Source organism: Alosa sapidissima, chromosome 10, assembly GCF_018492685.1.
Source record: "Alosa sapidissima isolate fAloSap1 chromosome 10, fAloSap1.pri, whole genome shotgun sequence".
Taxonomy (NCBI): domain Eukaryota; kingdom Metazoa; phylum Chordata; class Actinopteri; order Clupeiformes; family Clupeidae; genus Alosa; species Alosa sapidissima.
This window is the reverse complement of record NC_055966.1, coordinates 9178095-9196619: the sequence shown is the minus strand read 5'-3', so window position 1 is coordinate 9196619 and position 18525 is coordinate 9178095. Positions and strand designations below refer to the sequence as shown.

At 42.9% G+C, this 18525-nt stretch overlaps 3 protein-coding genes across 14 annotated transcripts; 2 read left to right on the top strand and 1 right to left on the bottom strand.

The window, feature by feature from the left end:
* Positions 1 to 170: 170 nt before the first annotated feature.
* pbx2 (pre-B-cell leukemia homeobox 2) lies at positions 171 to 7133 on the bottom strand. Of its 6 annotated transcripts, XR_006034726.1 has the most exons (10): positions 6895 to 7133; positions 5613 to 5686; positions 4544 to 4788; positions 3846 to 4036; positions 3334 to 3469; positions 3068 to 3212; positions 2553 to 2650; positions 2124 to 2180; positions 1279 to 1370; positions 981 to 1078 (listed from the first exon to the last, which is right to left on the bottom strand). XR_006034726.1 is itself a non-coding variant. In XM_042107560.1 (9 exons), the coding sequence occupies exons 1-9, from the start codon at positions 7131 to 7133 to the stop codon at positions 998 to 1000; spliced, it is 1266 nt and encodes a 421-aa protein (XP_041963494.1). In that variant the 3' UTR covers positions 171 to 997. The 6 variants fall into 6 exon arrangements, 5 of the variants coding, with proteins under 5 accessions (XP_041963494.1, XP_041963499.1, XP_041963497.1 ...); XM_042107560.1 differs by lacking the exon at positions 1279 to 1370 and having other exon boundaries at positions 171 to 1078; XM_042107565.1 differs by lacking the exons at positions 1279 to 1370; positions 6895 to 7133 and adding an exon at positions 6433 to 6467 and having other exon boundaries at positions 171 to 1078.
* On the top strand, positions 4827 to 12240 carry LOC121721021 (G-protein-signaling modulator 1). Of its 5 annotated transcripts, XM_042107570.1 has the most exons (7): positions 7157 to 7241; positions 7696 to 7771; positions 8167 to 8267; positions 8756 to 9367; positions 9647 to 9803; positions 10050 to 10306; positions 10769 to 12240. In XM_042107570.1, exons 4-7 carry the CDS (start codon positions 8777 to 8779, stop codon positions 10901 to 10903), a joined length of 1140 nt encoding a protein of 379 aa, XP_041963504.1. In that variant the 5' UTR covers positions 7157 to 7241; positions 7696 to 7771; positions 8167 to 8267; positions 8756 to 8776; the 3' UTR covers positions 10904 to 12240. The 5 variants fall into 5 exon arrangements, 4 of the variants coding, with proteins under 4 accessions (XP_041963505.1, XP_041963503.1, XP_041963504.1 ...); XM_042107571.1 differs by lacking the exons at positions 7157 to 7241; positions 7696 to 7771 and adding an exon at positions 4827 to 4910; XM_042107569.1 differs by lacking the exon at positions 7696 to 7771 and having other exon boundaries at positions 7135 to 7241.
* A 906-nt stretch (positions 12241 to 13146) lies between these two features.
* Positions 13147 to 18499, top strand: dnase2 (deoxyribonuclease II, lysosomal). 3 transcript variants are annotated; one of them, XM_042107567.1, is made up of 7 exons: positions 13147 to 13523; positions 13901 to 14008; positions 14402 to 14555; positions 15016 to 15115; positions 15527 to 15691; positions 16716 to 16931; positions 17477 to 18499. In XM_042107567.1, exons 2-7 carry the CDS (start codon positions 13902 to 13904, stop codon positions 17905 to 17907), a joined length of 1173 nt encoding a protein of 390 aa, XP_041963501.1. In that variant the 5' UTR covers positions 13147 to 13523; position 13901; the 3' UTR covers positions 17908 to 18499. The 3 variants fall into 3 exon arrangements, with proteins under 3 accessions (XP_041963501.1, XP_041963500.1, XP_041963502.1); XM_042107566.1 differs by having other exon boundaries at positions 13148 to 13523; positions 13895 to 14008; XM_042107568.1 differs by lacking the exon at positions 13147 to 13523 and having other exon boundaries at positions 13919 to 14008; positions 14443 to 14555.
* Positions 18500 to 18525: the final 26 nt, after the last annotated feature.

Here is an 18525-nt window from a genome sequence, read left to right as displayed (position 1 = left end):
TTCTCGGTATGAACAGGTGGTGGAAAAAGTTTATGGTTTTGAGTAATTAAGAGAATCTCGGGCAGAACCACAGAGGAGCTTGGAAAGCTATTTTTAACCGTGACAGGTGCTCGCCTATGCCAGTCTGACCAATGTGCCATGTAATGAAAGCACGCTCCCTTCACACCAGGTTTCTGAATGTGTACACAGACAGTCTTTATTGTAAAAGAGGTAGAGAATACAGGTGTTTCACTGTACAGAAAAAAGACAGCACTGTTGATATACTCATTCAAACCGTATATAGGGACAGCAAACGCACCTCATTCATATAATAGATCCACACACAAGCCCAGTAAAAAAAAGAGGAAAACAACACACACACACACACACACACACACACACACACTCAGAAAAACACAATCTTTGGATTATCTCTATTGCCCCCTTCACCCAAGTCAATTCACTTCTATCAGAGCTCTTAAGAAACAAAAGATAATAGCAATGATAAAAATAACAATAATAATAATAATAATAATAATATAGTATTCATGAAAGCTTTCGTGATGATTTTTTCTCCAATTTCTACAAGCACTCAGACACGGCAGTAACTAGTGGAGATAATGTTATAGTGGAGAAAAAAAATATCCCATGATCCTCTTTGTCTTCCTCCTGAGCTCCCTTTAACACACACACAGGAACTTCACCCTCAACCCAATACACACGTACGTACACACACACACACACACACACACACACACACACACACACTCTCTCTTTCATACACATTTACAGAAAGACATACATACACTCACGAGCACTCACACACACGTAGTGAAGAAGCACATGAACTGACTTGAAAAATAAGGTGAAACCGGCGGAGTGAGGGGGGGGGGGGGGGGGGGGTGAAGGATAAAGAGTGACCATCATTCAATCTGTCTAGTCGTCATCGGCGTTATCGTCGTCGTTGTTGTTGTCGACCCCGAGCCTGGCGGGCTGGTTCGGAGAGCGGCCACATCCATCAGTCGGAGTTGTCTGAGTGGTCGCTGACGGGCGAGGTGGCCGACGGCGGACTGTTCGGATCCTGCCAGTTGCCATTAGTCTGGAAGGGATGGAAGGTCGTGAAGCAGGGAACAACACACTGACCACGCAACATGTCTCAACTCCACAAGGCTCCAGGTCATTAAGACCAGTGTCTGGCCTGCTCTACTCAAAACACGCTGCCAACAGCACAGGTCAACATCCACACAGAGCATCAAATAGATCCAACTTCCACAGCTGATGTTATTAATGCACTGGCACCTTTGAACCCTCGTTCTTGAGATGAAGTATTTCCACACAATAGCACTGTAAGCCTCTTTGGATGAAAACATCTGCTAAATGATCAACGTCTTCTGCATGTAACACAAATGTCAAATTTGTTTTAAATGTATTATTGCATACACATAGTAATGATCATTTCAGCCTAAATCTGCCCAAGACAGGGCAGTCACAAACTGGTGACTATGAAATGCCAGTTTTGGTCAGTCACAGTTGCATGTAATACTATGGGGTAGTATGGAAAGTCTGTTCAGAAAAATCTATTTTTACGGCATGGACAACACAGTTCAAAAGCGCTTTTGCACACCTCGTTTGGGACAGGTGCGTCGAAAAAAAGGTAAAGTCACTAGTAATGCGTGTTGAAGAAATCCCGCACACTGTCCTTTATGCATGCAAATACTTTATTATACTTCACACAACATTTCAGTCACACAGACCTTCCTCAGGTGAATTCACCTGAAGAAGGTATTTATTTGCATGCGTAAAGGACAGTGTGGGATTTCTTCAACACGCATGGCATGAACAACAAATGTTCCAAATGTATAATAACTAAATATCTATCAAGGTCCGGTACATGATACATAGTCCTTCACTACTAAGGCAGCAAAGTCCTTCCACTTCAGGCTTGAGGTGTAGTGGCATTAGCCGTACAGAAGAGCAGAGTGTTAGTCTGGGTGGAAAATGGGAGGGGAAAGGTGCCAGAGGAGCATTTTAGCGCTAGCAGATCGATCAGCGCTATCAGATCGGTCAGCGCTAGCAGATCGCTCATTTGAGTTGGCACGGGACGGACTGAGGCTACAGAGTCATGCGCTTAATGGCTTCCTCACCCGGCTCTCTCTGGGACTATACAGTCTGTCTGAGAAACCCGATTGAGAAAAAGAGTCCTATCAGAGAGAGAAAGGACAAGGAAGTTTAGCCAGTGGTGAGTGAAAAAACACAGACACACACACACACAATGTGAGAATTCAAACACATAACGCAAATACACCCACACAAAGACCCAGACACACAGAGACAAAACCACACCGCAACAGTCAACACAACAACTCGCACTACAATACAAACACACAGAATGAAGCTCCAGTTTATAAACATGCAAGTTAAAAAGCAGCATAAGGACAACCACACTGATCTATAACAGCAGCAACACACACAAACAAACACAAAACAAACACAAAACAGACAGCTGCCATGGCGACGTGCATTGTGAGGTCACAGAGTCCTGTGACATTGTGCTGACAGCATGCATGCACTACCTGAGCTCCCATGTGATAGGCCGGCTGCTCGGCCCCGTTCATCGGAGGCACTCCCAGGAAGAGGTCAGCCGACCCCGACAGGGAGAAGGAGCCAGAGCCTGAGAGATGGAAGCAGAGAGGAGAGCAGACGAGCCGATAAGCTTACTGACCGCCCTCGCCCTGACCCACACAACCCCAACCAGCAGCCGCTGACACGTCACCGCCTGCTTCTCAGGCTCCTGACGACTCTTTCACCACCACCCTACTGCTACTGTGCATTAGCTAGGCTTCACTATGTCATTCAGCAGACATCTGGATCCACAGCGACTCACAGTACACATGCAGGACAAACAGAAAGCTCTCTGAGACTAGCCTGCCACTGACCCCGATCTCAGTCAATGTCAATTTTAGCCTTTGCACGGCGTGCGCCCGCATCGACTCGCCTTCACGTTGACTCAGACCGGGGCAGTGTCAGGACAACTCAAACAAGCTCTGTCTGCCTGGACTGGTGGGGAGTGTCCGGCGGGGCAGCTCACCGGTGGAGTTGGGCGTGTGCGGCGAGTCCTCGCTCTGCTGCGTGGCCCCCAGGGCTGTCTTCATGGCGTAGATATTAGCCTCTTCCTGGAACTTGCCAATGTTCTTCTTGTAACGGATCCGCTTGTTGCCAAACCAGTTGGACACCTGTCAGCGGATCCGGATGCCCGGATAGAGAGGTCAGTGTTAAATTAGGCATGCCGCGTTGTTGCCGTGGCATAAACAGTCCGAAGAGGGGTGGGGTGGGGGTGAGGCACACCCTGCATACCTGCGAGACGGTGATCCCACACTGCTTAGCCAGCTCTTCCTTGGCCTCCTCGCTGGGGTAAGGGTTGGAGAGGTGCGAGTAGAAGTACTCATTGAGTACCTCTGTGGCTTGCTTGCTGAAGTTACGCCGCTTGCGCCTAGGGAACGGGTACATATACCACTTGACTAACTGATCAGCGACCAGGCAAAACTGACTGATTCTACACTGATTGAACTGCATTAATGCGTTCTGGACTAAAACTGAACATATCATTCACTGATTAGATAGACTATACTACCACGCAAAAGTTTGAGGTCATTTAGAAATGTCCTTGTTCATCATCATTTCAAATCTTTTCAAAGCCAATCTGTTGCACTCGTTTTGCAACATTTACAATTCAAACTCAACATGTATGTCATGTATGTAGCATGAACAAGAAGGTAATTTCTAAGCGTCTCCAAGAAAACAGAAAAGAACAGCAAAGCGGTAACCTCATAGCCAACGTCCCAGTCAGAATAAAGAACAGCACATACCTGGCATCGAGGAAGCGTGAGCGCAGGATCATGACGGCCTCACAGGTGCTCTGCTTGAGCTGAGTCTGGATGGCACTGAACTTGCGGTGGATGATGGCCACCATGCGCTCAATCTCGCGGGGAGACACAGGCCGCGTGCGGGACTGCTCCCGCAACAGGTTCATCACGTGGGTGGTGAACTCGTTGCAGGCCTACACACACACACACACACACACACACACACATATTAACTTTCCAAGGCTGTGTAACGGATGCCAGCTAGCTTAGCTGTGCTTGTGGAACGTTGGTAAACCTCACTCTCCGACGCCTCAAGAGTGCTGCTGGCATGCAAGCCGGTAGCCTGGGCTATTGGCTCAACTGTCAGCACACTTGCCTCCCGATCCGAGGTGCTGCTGTTCGCAGGTTCGAGTCCGGGCGTGTGCAGGGCTGAATCGCGCAGGTTCAACACAACGCAGGCTACATTGGTGCTGTGACCCGGATCCTGCACCTAATTTGCTTTTTCTGATCTAACCATTGACAATTCGCAAAAAAAAAAAAAATTCTCAAATCATCTGAAAAAACGTATATAAGACAGGGCATTTTAAAATTTCAATTGGTTTGTGTTATATCTAGGTAAGGGCAATGGAACCATCTGTTACTGCGCCAACAGCTTTTTGGGACCCATCCATGACTGATTTGTGTCTCGACAGGATACATACCTGCTCATATTTCTCCAGCTCAGTGTGATAGATGGTCCGAATCTGGCTAAGCTTGCTCTTGTAGTCAGAATGCTCCAGTGAACTGTCTGGCGACATCCCGCCTGAACTGGTCGCCGCGGACACCGCAGCGGCAGCCCCGCCCCCTTTCTCGGGGCCTGCCACACCTTCAGCCAGCAGCATGTTGTCTAATCGGACAAGCTGGGGATCTGGTGGCTCCTCCTCCTGTGCATTGCGCATAGACAAACCTAATCCAAAAAGAATAGGGGAATCTTTAGACAAAGCATGATATCAAAGCATATCATTTTTGTTTTCTTGTTTTAGCACAAAAGAAAAAAGGGGTTGTAACGTGGAAAGTTGTTCAATTCAGGTACGACCAATCTATAAGCTGAACTGAGACTTTATTTTCAAATATAAAATAATTACACTTGATTATACTTTATATTTGTGCTTATTTTAGCTTATTGCAATTGAGCTAAGGTACATGAAGACCTCAAGAAGTACTTTGAAACTGGTATTTAATTCAAGGGCATGAGAATTCCAAATTGGGAAAGGTGCAAGACATTAATGATCACAGTCCATAATCTATTTAACAAAACTACATACTATAAATGCACAAAGACTTGCAGAAATTAAGTTTAGAAATAGGGCAAATTGCTTAAATCCATTTATAAATACACAAACGGTACACTGTTTTACTTAACACATTTGTTACACTTTGTCTAACTTAAAAAGCACAATTTAAACTGTAAAATATCACACTGGTGCATCCATATCTGTTCAGGGTCTTGTAATCAGTTCATGATAGAGGGCAAAGACTTTATTATAGCAATGTAAAGAGTAAGGTTTTACCTTAACCTAACCTACACGACTGTACAAGTTAACAGACAGACACAGTTAGGGAAGTGTACACAAGGTATCCACAAGCAACAACAAGCGTCTGCTTTGTTCCACAAACTTCAATCAGCCTGGCGCTCAAGCTTAAAAATGGTGTCAAATTATGTCAACTTTTACACAAATGAAAAGTTCGGATTAATATTCAACACATCACTTCACTTCACCCAGGACTTACCAGTTTTTTCTTTAATCTCACATAACACACTGAACAATGCAGGTTTCATTCGATGACAATTCAAAGCATGTTTTCTGTGTTGGGTGGAAGAACAAACGGATAACATTAAAAGGTTAGCCATGGATCCTGTCCTTGACAACGTAACTTAACTCAGTATCGTATTTCATTATTTTATCCAAATATTAGGATAGGAAAAACCTCACCTTAGCACCACAATTCTTGCGACAGCCAAATGTTTCTTAAGACTATGCTGCATAAAAGACCCCAGTGATTTTGTGTTATATTCTAGCTAGCAGCTAGCAACCTAGCTTCTGGTTGGTTACCTTGCTAGCTTGTAAGCTTTTATGTGTGCTGGTGTTAACTGAGGTTGGTTTTGAAGTTCAAATTCAGACAATAGTTTGTTTTGAAACGGAGTGGGCAACAATCAGATTGGGAGTAACACGTCTGTTCATAAAATCGTGTAATACAGTTCCTACAAAACTTAATAACGATATATACACATAAAAAAAAATAATATGAATGAATTTGCCTGGAAATGGATGCTACTGAATGCTATACGCTCATACTAAATCGAACTGCTAACTGCTATTGATTCTTTCCTTGATATGATATGGCAAACAAAAAGAACTGAATAAGTTGATGGATAATTATGTAATATGCCATGCTATGCATTTCCACAAGATTTCTGCGGTATTTTCAACACTTATCAACATTATCATGTAACCTAATGTTATTCAATATTGCCATCAACTTGAAAACAAAACATATAGAGCCAGCTAGCAGAGGTGTTCAATAATATCAGTGTGCTAGCTATCGTTACCTGGTTTACTGCTGGTGGAATGCTCAACGACTGATAGCTAGCTAATTAGCTAGATCACTGCAACAGTAAGTAGCTCTGGCTAGCTTTATTTAACCTAGCGACCAAGCTAAAGAACCATGTAAACCATAGCTGACGTTAGTTTAATCACAACTCAGTAATATCACAACAGGGACTACAACCACAACATCTAAATAACTAGTTTGAGACGCACCAATTCACCATAAGGACAAGCTTTTAGCTAGGTTTTCTTGTGGGATCAACTAGTACCAGCTTTCAGACAGTTTGTTCCGCTAGCTACCACCAGGAGCTATGCAATTAGCCAGAGCCTGCTAATGGTGGTTAGCAGGCTACCTTCTAAAGTCAGAACTTTTTTCTTAAAACGAACTTCACTTTTGGGCTGAGTGCCAGGAGTTGCATTAGCGTTACATCTTCATTGCTAATTAAAAACATCATGGTGCTTACTTTGCTTGGGCTTCGTCCAAACTTTGGTCAGTAATGGTCATGATTTGTTGCAAAATATCGCCAATATCCCTGCGGCTCTCGTGTCCATTTTCTGATCCTTCGAGGCCTGATTCCCCATCGGACCGATGCTGAGAGCTTGGGCGAACCGAGTTCATTGGATGCATACCGGTAGGCGCGTTCAAACCAAGGCCCCGGCCTGAATTGGGACCATTGCCCGCGATAGGCTGCTGCTGTAACATCCCGAGCGGTACATTAGCTGAACTGTATGTGGTCGTGAGAATACAATGCACCCTGAAAAAAAAGAGCAACACACAGGGGTTCCCTAGCGATTCACAAAGAGAGTGGAGGTAAGTTAAAGCCACAAAAATGGCGATATACTGTCATGATTGCAATACTAATTACATGTTTGCGACAGTATTATTAATTGTTAGGAGATCATTTAGACTTAGTGGAGTTACGCTATTCATTTATCTACAGGTCTATATAATTGGCGAACCACGTTTTTATGTGATGATATGCCTATCCCCGCTTTCTTCTATTGAAGTCCATTGTTGTATTTCCCTTTATCGTGGTGATTGTTTCCCCACTCATTTTTTTCATGCAGTTTTTAAATTTCTTATAAAATAGTATCGCGTATGAAGGCCTGTTTTTAGAGGGCAAAACTAAGCATTTAAGAAATTCTGCTTTACTTCAGAGATTCACATGTACTCTACCCGACACCTCATTTCACTTTGCCCATCCTAAATTGTTAAGCTAAAGTAGCCTATCTTTTAGCCTTTTTTTTTTTTTTTTTTTGCTCAGGTCTGTCTACTTCTCGTTTATCTGCAAGTCAACAGGAAGCCTGCCTAACCGCAGATTCAGTCACACAAACAGCTAGGTTTCAACATGCTATTTCTATTCAACAAGCTGGTGCAGATCTACTGCACACATTGCACACACAGCACACCTCCCCCAGGCTATAATTCCTTAGGTCATTTCTAACGATATTCTTTTGACAAATATATAAAGAAACAATTTATTGGTGTTCATTGTAGGCTACTTGTATTCTGCTTAAGAGCATAATGACAGCTTTCCACGAGTTTGTTATATGGGCTAAATAAATAGGGGTGGGTCAGGACAGGAGGGGAACAGGAAGAGACTGAACAGACAGACAGAGTGTTAAGTAGAGCATGTTGCAACTTCATGTCAACTTTCCACTTGTCAGGAGCATTTGCTGAAGCGTTTTTTAACAGGGAAAGAAGTCATGTTCAGCGTTACGTCTGTTCACCCTAGGAGATGATGGTAATCAAAAGTCATATATGATAAGAAGACAAGACGGAGACATTGGAAGTCATCTGAGGGTAAACCATCTCCTAGTTAAGCGTGGGAAGAAGGTAGGCTACGAACTTACACTGCCTATCACAAATACCTGGGGTGGTAAATTAGAGGCAGAAGTGATAGCTTGCACTGATATCATATGAATAATTGTAAATGTAGATAGTTTTGTGTTACTGGTTTTCATCTCTTAGATTGCTGATAAACTTGTTTCAGATCAGTGTTTGTGATCTGCCATTGAGTACAGTGATGGTTGTGGTTTGGTTGGCCACTAGGACTTAGTCTACTGTACATTACAAAACATTCTTTCAAAACTATTGTTGTTGATGTTTTGGTGATGCTATACCCTTCATTTATGATGCAGTGCAATGCAATGAATTATTCCAGTATTGTGGTCACTGATTACACTGTCATATATAGACTTTAATGCTATAAACTGGGTGTAACTGTTTGTCATAGTGGAGACATATGTTTAATTGTATTTTCAGTTATGTATGTAATTTATGGCTTTAATGAAAGATAAGTTTGGTTTTTCATATTGTCAAAGTTCTGATTTAGAGGAAAAACAATGGATATGGCAGTGGATGGACAATCCACCAGAAAGGAGGACTTGGAACCTCTCTTCATTTTAGAAGAGGGAGACGACATTGACAGTGTTATGTGCAATACAAGTAAAGTCAACGGCCAAGAGACTGTAATGATAACTCAACAAGACAATGGAGATACTATTAAAGGAAACCACCAGCCTGTAGAGCAACTACAAGACTCGGCTGTCTGTGAGTCTGAGGACGGGACTGTAAAGAAGTCAGAAATACAAGAAGAGGAGAGAGGGGGTGATCCAGAGAAGAGGACACCGAGGGAGATGGAGACCAAAGACAGCAAGGCTGCTGACATAGACGTGAATATGGAGAATGAAGCAATGCTGAGAGCAAAGGAGAGCGTACCAGATGAACCCTCAGCAGTGGGTGAGGGAGCATCACACACGCAGACTGCTCCACGAGAGACAGACGCCACAGCCGAGACAAAAACAGAAGTCATATTAAGGCACAAAACACAACCCAGTGCAGAAACACCCAAAAAGTGTAAAGACTTTTTGAGTCCAGATGATGCACAGAAAAAGTGTAAAGACTTTTTGAGTCCAGATGATGCACAGAAAAAGGTATCGGTGACCATGCAAAATGATAGTCATACATGCCCATAGTTATTTCATAGTAACATACATACATAACATACAAGGAAATGTGCTGTTTTGTTGCAAAAGTAAAGTTCCTAAAGCCTACGTGACCGGTAACTGTCTTGTTTGAATAACTCTGAAAGGGAACTTTTTACCGTCATACTCCAATAGACATTGTCATTGTCTTGTATTCCACACTGACCCGTTTCGTGTATTGCAATGTTGACTCTATGTGCTTTGTCACATGTTTATTCACCACCTTAGGTCAACAGGTTAAGTTCTGATTTCCCCGACGCTCTGTATGAGCTGCTGTACGCTGTGCAGGAGGGCAGAAGACTGAATGACCAGCGCTGCTCTTTCAAACTAGAACCGAGACGGAGATGCTATTCTGAGCCGGGAACCCCTCGCCATAGTAACAGAGGTGACGATACACAACACTGCAAATGATTTTGCTAGTAGGCATTACTTCTGTAACTAAGCTGAGCCAGCATTCGGTCACGTGTAAGAAACACTTGACTATTGCTTAATCACACATTTCCTGCAATGTGGACATAAAACCATCAACCACACAAAAAATGTCTTTAACCTATGATGAACCTAAATTGAACTTCGTAATCGTGAGGTCTCCCTTTCCATCTCCCTTTATGTTGTCTACATTCTCCAACAGTCATGTTCTCCTCGATGACATCACTGCAGAAGGAGGAGTTCTTTGACCTGGTGGCCACGTCTCAAGCCCGGCGTCTGGACGATCAGAGGGCTGAGGCCGAAAGCATTATTCCGGTTCCTCCGCAGCCCCAGGCGCCCCCAGCCGATGAGCCCAAAGCTTGTGACAGGAAGCTGAGTATCAAGGCCAGTGTGATGAAGAAGGCAACCAAGGCCCCACCTCCTAAAGAAGACCTTTACAATATGATCCTCACATCCCAAGTAAATGCTGCGGGTTTAGACTGTCATGAGTCCTCTAGTCTTGTGAGCTCCCGCTGCACTGTGGAATACAGTCTGGAAGCTATCAGTATTGTTTTTTTTTTCTGTATGTCTAGACGTTGGGACATAGTATATATTATGATACACAGGAACCACTGTGTTTCAAAAAGAACGAAAACACCACATATGTTCGTTGCTGTGAACATTTTTAAGTCCATGCATTTCTCAGTGGGAAAGATGTGTCTCATTTTCCATTTATTTAGAGATTTGCCGTGTTTACATCTGACAAGTTCTTTTCTCACCATATAGATCAAGATATACTGTAGATCAAGACTTTTTATGTCATTGTGAGCCATCAAAGTTCCTGAGATTATCGTAGCAGAAATAAACACATTGCTTACTGTAATGACATTCAATTGATCCAGTGTAGCTAAGTGCTAATGAATACATTTGTGTTCCCACCAGGCTCAAGGCAGACTGGAGGAGCAGAGGAGCCGAGCTCCTGGTCCGATGGATGACGAGGACTTCTTCTCTCTGCTGCTGAAGGTTCAGGGTGGGAGGATGGACGAGCAAAGGACTGAGTTTCCTGACAATCACTGAGGGAAGTAAAGACTGAATGGTCTTACAGAGCCAGACATGCAATACAAGAAAGGTCAACATCAAGACAGCCATGTAGGAATTATATCTAAATTTGAGAGGAAGTGATAAGCAAATTTAGTGAAATCATTTCAATTTTAATTTCATTCGATTTCTAATGTTGTGGGCTGACAGAAGGCTGGAGGAGGGAAGACGGCATTGCGGTTCAGAGCTGTCTGCAAAGTGCTGAAGTCACCTTTTGAGCATGAAGACAAGGTTTGAAGAGACCACAGTCTGTTTGAGCTAACCAGCACTAGTCCATCATGCACAGTCATGTCAGGCTATTTTGTACATTCCTCTCATTTCAATCAAACTTACTATCAAATGTATTTGAATGGATGGTTTTCAGTTTGTATGAGTGACTGTATTTTTGGATGGCCTTGATGATGTCTTTACGCAATGCTTATTGAGGCAGCACTCATTTCAAACTAGTTTTACATGCCTTATTTATCAAGTGCCTGAAATCCATATATTACTAAACTGTTACTGTCCTAAGAAAGTTGTAAATATATTTGATTGTTAATGTTGGTATACTGGTATTACTGGAATATCCTCACGCTTGAAAAGGGTCAACACTGGGATATGTCCTGAACACATGGATTGTGTAAACAGTCATGTGTTCTGAAAGAAATCTTTTGGGAAAATGTCTTTGACATTCTTATAAGGGGAGTGGATATCCACTCCTCTCTTGGCAGGGCTTTGGCAGTAGCTGAATGTTTGATATTTTTTCTTAAATATGGTTTTAGATTCCCTACAGATCTGCCAATGGCATCCTCCCGAAGTCTCTGTGTTCAGGTGATCTTAATCTTGCTATTTAAAAACAGAATATATATTGAATTATCATATGTCTGCAGCAGTTTCCTTTTGGAGGGTTCTTAAACCTGGAACATTATTCAGATTATTGCTACTGTGATGAAGGCATATGTTGCCTTAAGAGCGCTGTGAGGGGCTGGGAAATGGGAAAATGCTTAATTCTGAGAAACCAGTTTCTGTGCATAACCAAACGTCAACATGTACTGTATCTTTGCCTAATGCACATGTAGACTGTTTTGGTTAAAGCACTATTGCCAAACACTGTTTGCAAGGTGTCTTTTATTTTTGTAAAGTGTGTATGTGTGTGTGTGTGTGTGTGTGTGTGTGTGTGTGTATGTGTGTGTGTGGTGGAGGGGGTGTTGCAGTTAGTATGACTGATATAACTTTGCAAAACTCTTTTAAAAGACCACAGTAAAATACGTCATTCATCTCACAAATAAATAAAAATGGTACGTTAATTACAAAAAATGGTTTTGTGGAGTACTTTATTAGATTGCCCTGGCCTATTTAACATGGTCTGTAGTAAATGATATACTGAATGGCTAAAGACACCATTGTACTATGTTTAGATCATGACTTTTCCTATCCATGAAAGACACCGCCTATCATCAAAGTTACATCGGAATATAACTGAATGCTGAGAGGTCGGGAATGATCTCATATTTGCAATAGATTTTCAGTTATTGCAGATAAGAGGACATGGTCAGAATAACTTTTCAGAGCCCTCCTTTTATTGTTACTTTTCTTCAGTCTAAAAGTGAAGGAAGTCTACTTCTCATTCATGTTGGCCATCTTCTAAAGTCATTGCGTGAGACGTCTAGGCCTATGTTGGGTATTTTTAATGTAGAAATGGGTATTTGGCTTCATTCTCGTAATTTTGTTGACTGGTTTGCCACAGCCTTCACTGTATGAATAAGCACAGCCACAGAGGTACAACTACTTTTATCCAAGAGCTAAGTTCCTTTCTCATTAACAAAGTGCTCCTCTCACAAAAGTCAAGGATCCAGTAACGCATGGAAACAAAATTACATGAGAATTGTTTTGCTTCCATGGCATAGTAGTCAAGTCACTTTAGATATTGTTTGAAACCCCAGAAATACCATTTATAAGGTTATCTCTAGGGGACAAAAATAATCCATGTTAAAAGCAAGATAGTTAATTCCAGTCTCTGTGATCTCAGCTCTGACGGTGCCAGACCGCAGTCAGTGCAGGGTGGCAAAGTGCATTAGAGGAGAAGCTCTCGATGGTAAAATAACAGGACAGCCCACGCCCTTTCAAGATCACTTCGTTTACATTTACTATCCCAATATTAGGCCCGAGGCAAAGTAGCCCCGTCAGTTTGTGTGTACACGAATGTTTTGCCAGTAACCAGGAAATTATTGTAGGTTATTGGGGACACGCAGTGACACATCTTGGTTGGCGTTTGCAGCGAAATACTTGGCGAAAATTGCCAATGGGGACAGAATAACCGGTTATAGCTTAGCCTACTTTAAAGAACTATGTAGCCTACAATGGAAAGATCGAAACAAAAGTTAAAGGCTTAAGTTGGAACACGCTTTGATAGGCTACTGCGCCTCCTGCAACACCGGGTTTTAGCATGTGATCGAAAGCATTTGTCCTTCACGTGATTCTGTTCTTCACTTCATCCTATCATTCTAAAAGATTAGGGAAGTAGCCTAGCCTAATGACAGATCATAGTTTCCCAACAACGCCAACAGTTACAGACGAAAGCTCTCCTCCGAAAACAAATGCAGTAGCCTAAAGCCAGCAGGTAAGTGACATTTCGTGAGGAGTCCAAGGATATCTGTCAAAGCGACTAGGCTGCTAAATTGAAATGTCTAAACCTTAGACAACAAAAGATCTATGGAACATGATGGTCATCCTGCTTTAGAGGTGGTAGGTTAGGCTTTCTGAACGTTCGCCTGGTCTAAACATACTGAAACACTGAGAAAATGACTGAAGTCACAACCAAGAGCCAGAATGTAACAGTAGCCTAGTCTTTCCATTACCTTCAGTCATAGAAACTTTGTTACATTGTATGCATGTTCAACAATCAGTACACTTTTAATAGCCTATTATGTAGGCTAATGTAGCCTAAAGCTGAGGTAAATCAACAGTGAACCTTTCGTTTCTCTCTACCAGTTGTAGTATGGATCCCTACATGCTGGCATTTGCCTTGCTAATTATACGACTGCCAGCAGAGGGAGATGCCTCACAAATCTCCTGCTACAATGATAAAGGAGACACTGTTGACTGGTAAATTTTCATGATATGCTCTTTAATATCCACTATTGTGATTGGAACAGAATGCTACATGGATTAAGGGCACTCAATTGGCTCTTCAAGGCTTCTTTAAACAAAAGAGATACAATAAACTAGTTGCACTATTCAGTTTAAGCACTCTGACAGCCTGATGTAAATAATCTTCAGTAGATGAAATATATATTAGGCTATATAGTATTTAGCAAACACGTTTGTCCAAAGTGACTTACAGTATGTGAACAATACAGTTAGAAATAACAGTTTAAGTTTAAAAGACAGTTAAATAATAATGATATTAAAAATATCAAAAATCTAATTGGTATGTATATGTCTCAAACTTGCTCCATCCACAATTGAAAGTGTACTGTATTTTGTCTCTAACTCTAGGTTTTATCTGTATAAACTCCCTCACCACAAATCTCGCATAGAAGGATTACAGTATCTGCTGCTGGAGAAAGGAAGTGAGGGATGGGTGGATGGAAGAGGACCCGTGAACGACAGCACAGGAGCCTTGGCACGGACGATGGGGCCTTTATATGAGGTTGGGAACTTTTGCTGTAATGTTTCTGAGTCACTGTTTAGGCTTCCATGTCTTCCTGTACAGCTTTCAATGTTGTATTTGTGTGGAACAACTGAAACTTCTGTATACTATATTTTACTAGAAATGATTAGAAGTTACAAGGTTTTTATGATTTTGCCATTTAGCTGTTATCCAAACAACTTAGGGGCCACGATGATGGCTGCCAGCTCCTAAAATCAAACTCCGAATCTTCTGGTTTTCCATTTGGAAGCCCAGATCCCTGACCATTTGGCCATCACCACTCATACAATTAAATACATATATTAATAGCCATTGACATGGAGAGATTGAAAATGAATTGTTAAATGTGATGCACATAACAGATGAGTGAGTTCAGAGGATACAGAACAAAGTGTAGTTTTTAATGTAGTAATTTCTCTCTCTCTCTCTCTCTCCCTCCCTCTCTCTGTGTGATCATAAGGCTGATGAAATAGGATATATACTGTACAATGATCAAGCACCCCACACAGGAAAACCGACTGAGGGAGATGGAGAAAGCAATGAAGACGGCCACACAAAAGGTACTGCACCCTTCTGTCTTTTCACACACTTCTGAAACCACAGATGTAGATATTTATATCCTGTTAATATATTCTGTAAATACGGACCAGTGGTATAAAAAGCGATTTTTAGAATGTCAGTGTTTCTGTGTTAATTTCTATGTTAATATTGTATGTATTCCTAACCCTATGCATGTATCATTGTATTGTGCATTATTTAACTATATTGTATGTTCCAATGTGAAAAGTTAATTGAATTTCATTATTGAATATTACATACGTCGAACCTATGGATACTGAATACTAAGTATGGCTGAGTGAAATCAATGCATATAAAGGCAATGTATGTCCTTATGTTTTAATATTCCCTCTACTCTGATTCATGTGTATATTCCGTTGTTTTCGCCAAGTGAACCCTGTCTTTATTCCCAGGCGTTGTCCTGTTTGACAAAGAGCGTGGCTTCTGGCTGGTCCACAGTACTCCCCATTTCCCCCCCTCGAAAGCTAAGGGGCAGTTCTCCTACCCGAGCACCGGAGTCATCAATGGACAGAACTTCCTCTGTGTATCCTACCCACTGGAACGTTTCCAGACCATTGGTAATAACGTAAACATTCTGCATGTGCACCTCACACCACATGTTCTGTGGAAGTATTTATTGTAAGGAACCTCAGCTCCAAACAGCTGCATGTTCTCAGTTGCCATGAGCAAAGTTCACAGATGGTGTGACTTGAAATTTGTTTTCTTAAGGTTGAGTCTTTGATCAATTATAATGTATTAATGATTGCCCACTTTCTCAGTTATAAATGATTATGAGCCTGTTTCCTAGTTTTATTTAGACTAATCTCAACCATGATGCTTATCCTATGTAGACATTTGTAGCATCCCTGCACAAGAGTCATTGGTGAGTCCCCCTCAGTGTGTTTGCTAAGATGCACATGTTTGCGGCTGCAGTAAGGGGTAGTTATGTGAAACTTGACCGCGTTCCAGATCGGATACGCGCTGGATCTCTCCCAAAAACTCACTCCGGTCGCCTGTGAGTGCTACCTCTACAGCCTCGCTGGCAGATCATGCATGTGGTGCTGTTACCATAGCTACAGTGAAAGTAATCCCTCTAACTGGCAGCGTAACCATAGTGACAGCCCTGTTCACACTGTGCCGTATTTGCACAGTAGGTTCCTGTTATGTTGAAATCATTGTCTTTCATGCTGACGCCGCAGTGCTCATATACTGCATAGGTAAACGGGTTGCCATCAATGTGTGCCTTTTTCCCCCCTCCCTTCCTCCGTCTTCCATCAGAGGGGGGGGGGGCTCAGGCAATGCAAATGTGATGTGCAGCACAATGAGAAGGCTGGGCCCCCATACCTCCAGTATGGTTCAGTGGCTCACATTAATGAGATGTCGAGAGTGTTGAGTGCCTCTTGTCATGGCTGTGTGATACCAGCTGCGGGTGGAGGGGAGGCGGAGGGGCGATGATAGAAATGATGGTGTTGGTGGGGCGGGTGAAACCGTTTGTGTCACACACTTTCTTTACTGCAGAGCGGATGCCATGGATGGATTGAAAGGGGATGCTAGCCTGACCTGAGCGGGTGGGGCGGCTGTCGTCTCTTTTTGTTGTTGCAGGGGAGCAGTTGCAGATCAACCAGCCCCACGTGTACGACTGCCACGTCCCCCCGGCGCTGGCCTCCTCCGTGCCCTCCTTGGTGAGCCTGTGTGGACAGGGTGTCAATGTCAGCGCCACAGATGTTTCCTCCACAGCGGCCAATCGGAGTGTCACGCTCACCTCCCTGGGTGGATCACAGTTTATCAGCTTTGCAAAAGGAGCGTCATTCAAGAATGGTGGGCCCTTTTTACCATGTGCTATTTATATGAAAAGGCAAATAAGAGCACTGGTTTATAGCAAGCATACTGCTGAAAACTAAAGTGCAAGTGAAAGTGTAAAGTTAGTTTAAATCAATCTGTACTGATTGTCTTTTTGACTGTTTCAAAATATATTGGGTTACACTTTACTTGACAGTATCGACATAAGAGTGACATGACACTGTCATGAACGTGTCATAAACAAGTCTGTTATTAATTGCCATTCGTTTTTTGTCATAACAAGTTTAGGTTTAGGGTTAAAATTAGGGTTAGGATTAGGGTTAAGGTTAGAGATTAGGGTTAGGGTTAGGGTTCATGTGTCATGACAGTGTCATGTCACTCTTATGTCGATACTGTCAAGTAAAGTGTTACCATATATTGTAATGTAATTTTTCTGTCTGGGACTTTATGTGTAAAATTAACCCTCACAAGTTGCAGGTAGTTGCTTTGACTCCAGCCCAGACTGTGTTATCCTAACCTACTGTATGCCATGAGCTCTGTGTGTTTTTCTCCTTCATGACTAGATCTGTATCATGCCTGGGTAGCACCCACCCTGCAGTCCAACCTGCTGGTGCAGTTCTGGCAGCGATCCAGGGGGATCCTGAAGTCCGACTGCACGCTGGGCTGGACGGTACTGGACATAGCACAGCTCGCCCCCGGCCAGCGCTTCACCTACAAGGCCACCCACGACCACTCCAAATGGGCTGTGAGTCCGGGCCCAGACACCAGCAGTGGGGCGGCGGTAGCGGCGGCGGAGAGCGGACGCTCGGGGGGCTGGGTGTGTGTGGGGGACATCAACCGAGACGAGGCCGAGGAACTGAGGGGAGGGGGGACGGTCTGCCTCCAGGACCCCGTCGTGTGGAAGGCCTACCGGACCGCCGCCCTCCAGTGTCTTTCCTGCAAAGGGGACATTAGTGAGTGTGACACTGCGCTGAGGGGTGCAGGCTGGCAGTGACACACTCACTAATGCACACAGGGTCAAGGACTTTCCCATGTTTCTAAGGGTCAAGGACTTTCCCATGTTTCTAATCATACCTCAACCAGCCAAACAAGGGTTCATTTTGTTAAAGAGATCAGGTAGGGGAAGACTTCAAACATGCAGCACTAGTAGTAGGACCATTACACATAGATTGAGAGGGAATAAGGTACTCTAAATAAAATGGTACTCTCTTATTCACCCATCTGAAGAATATAACGGTAATAAATTGTATGGATGAGGCCAAGTGTAAATGCATACTACAGTATTTTTGGACATCTGAAGCTGTTAGTGGAAGCTGAGAGCCATTATGCTTTAGCATCTGTTGAGGCGCAAGGTCCATCTGGATTTTTAATGATAGATAATGAATTCTAAATGCAGAGATCTGAATATGTTTATGTTTCTTAAACAGTTCCAGGTTTATGCCACTGACTGTCCATTTCCACAGCTTATGTTGTACATTTTCATTTTTTATTCATGGGGAAAGGTCTGGATAGAATATATTATATTTTTGTACACATCATAAGTATAATATATCAGTTTTACATGGAATAAATGACTGTTTTACCTATTCTGTATGAATATTACACCAATCTG

What these genes read in the sequence shown, in the direction of transcription:
- dnase2 (XM_042107567.1), top strand. Translation starts at nt 13,902, where the DNA reads ATGGATCCCTACATGCTGGCATTTGCCTTGCTAATTATACGACTGCCA. An exon ending in CGATGGGGCCTTTATATGAG is followed by an intron (nt 14,556 to 15,015) that starts GTTGGGAACTTT and finishes TGTGATCATAAG; the next exon opens with GCTGATGAAATAGGATATAT. An exon ending in AGGAGCGTCATTCAAGAATG is followed by an intron (nt 16,932 to 17,476) that starts GTGGGCCCTTTT and finishes CTTCATGACTAG; the next exon opens with ATCTGTATCATGCCTGGGTA.
- LOC121721021 (XM_042107571.1), top strand. Translation starts at nt 8,777, where the DNA reads ATGGATATGGCAGTGGATGGACAATCCACCAGAAAGGAGGACTTGGAA. An exon ending in CCCTCGCCATAGTAACAGAG is followed by an intron (nt 9,804 to 10,049) that starts GTGACGATACAC and finishes ATTCTCCAACAG; the next exon opens with TCATGTTCTCCTCGATGACA. An exon ending in ATATGATCCTCACATCCCAA is followed by an intron (nt 10,307 to 10,768) that starts GTAAATGCTGCG and finishes TGTTCCCACCAG; the next exon opens with GCTCAAGGCAGACTGGAGGA.
- pbx2 (XM_042107560.1), bottom strand. Translation starts at nt 7,133, where the DNA reads ATGTTACAGCAGCAGCCTATCGCGGGCAATGGTCCCAATTCAGGCCGG. An exon ending in TTGGACGAAGCCCAAGCAAA is followed by an intron (nt 5,687 to 6,894) that starts GTAAGCACCATG and finishes CACCCAACACAG; the next exon opens with AAAACATGCTTTGAATTGTC. An exon ending in AGCTGGAGAAATATGAGCAG is followed by an intron (nt 4,037 to 4,543) that starts GTATGTATCCTG and finishes GTGTGTGTGTAG; the next exon opens with GCCTGCAACGAGTTCACCAC.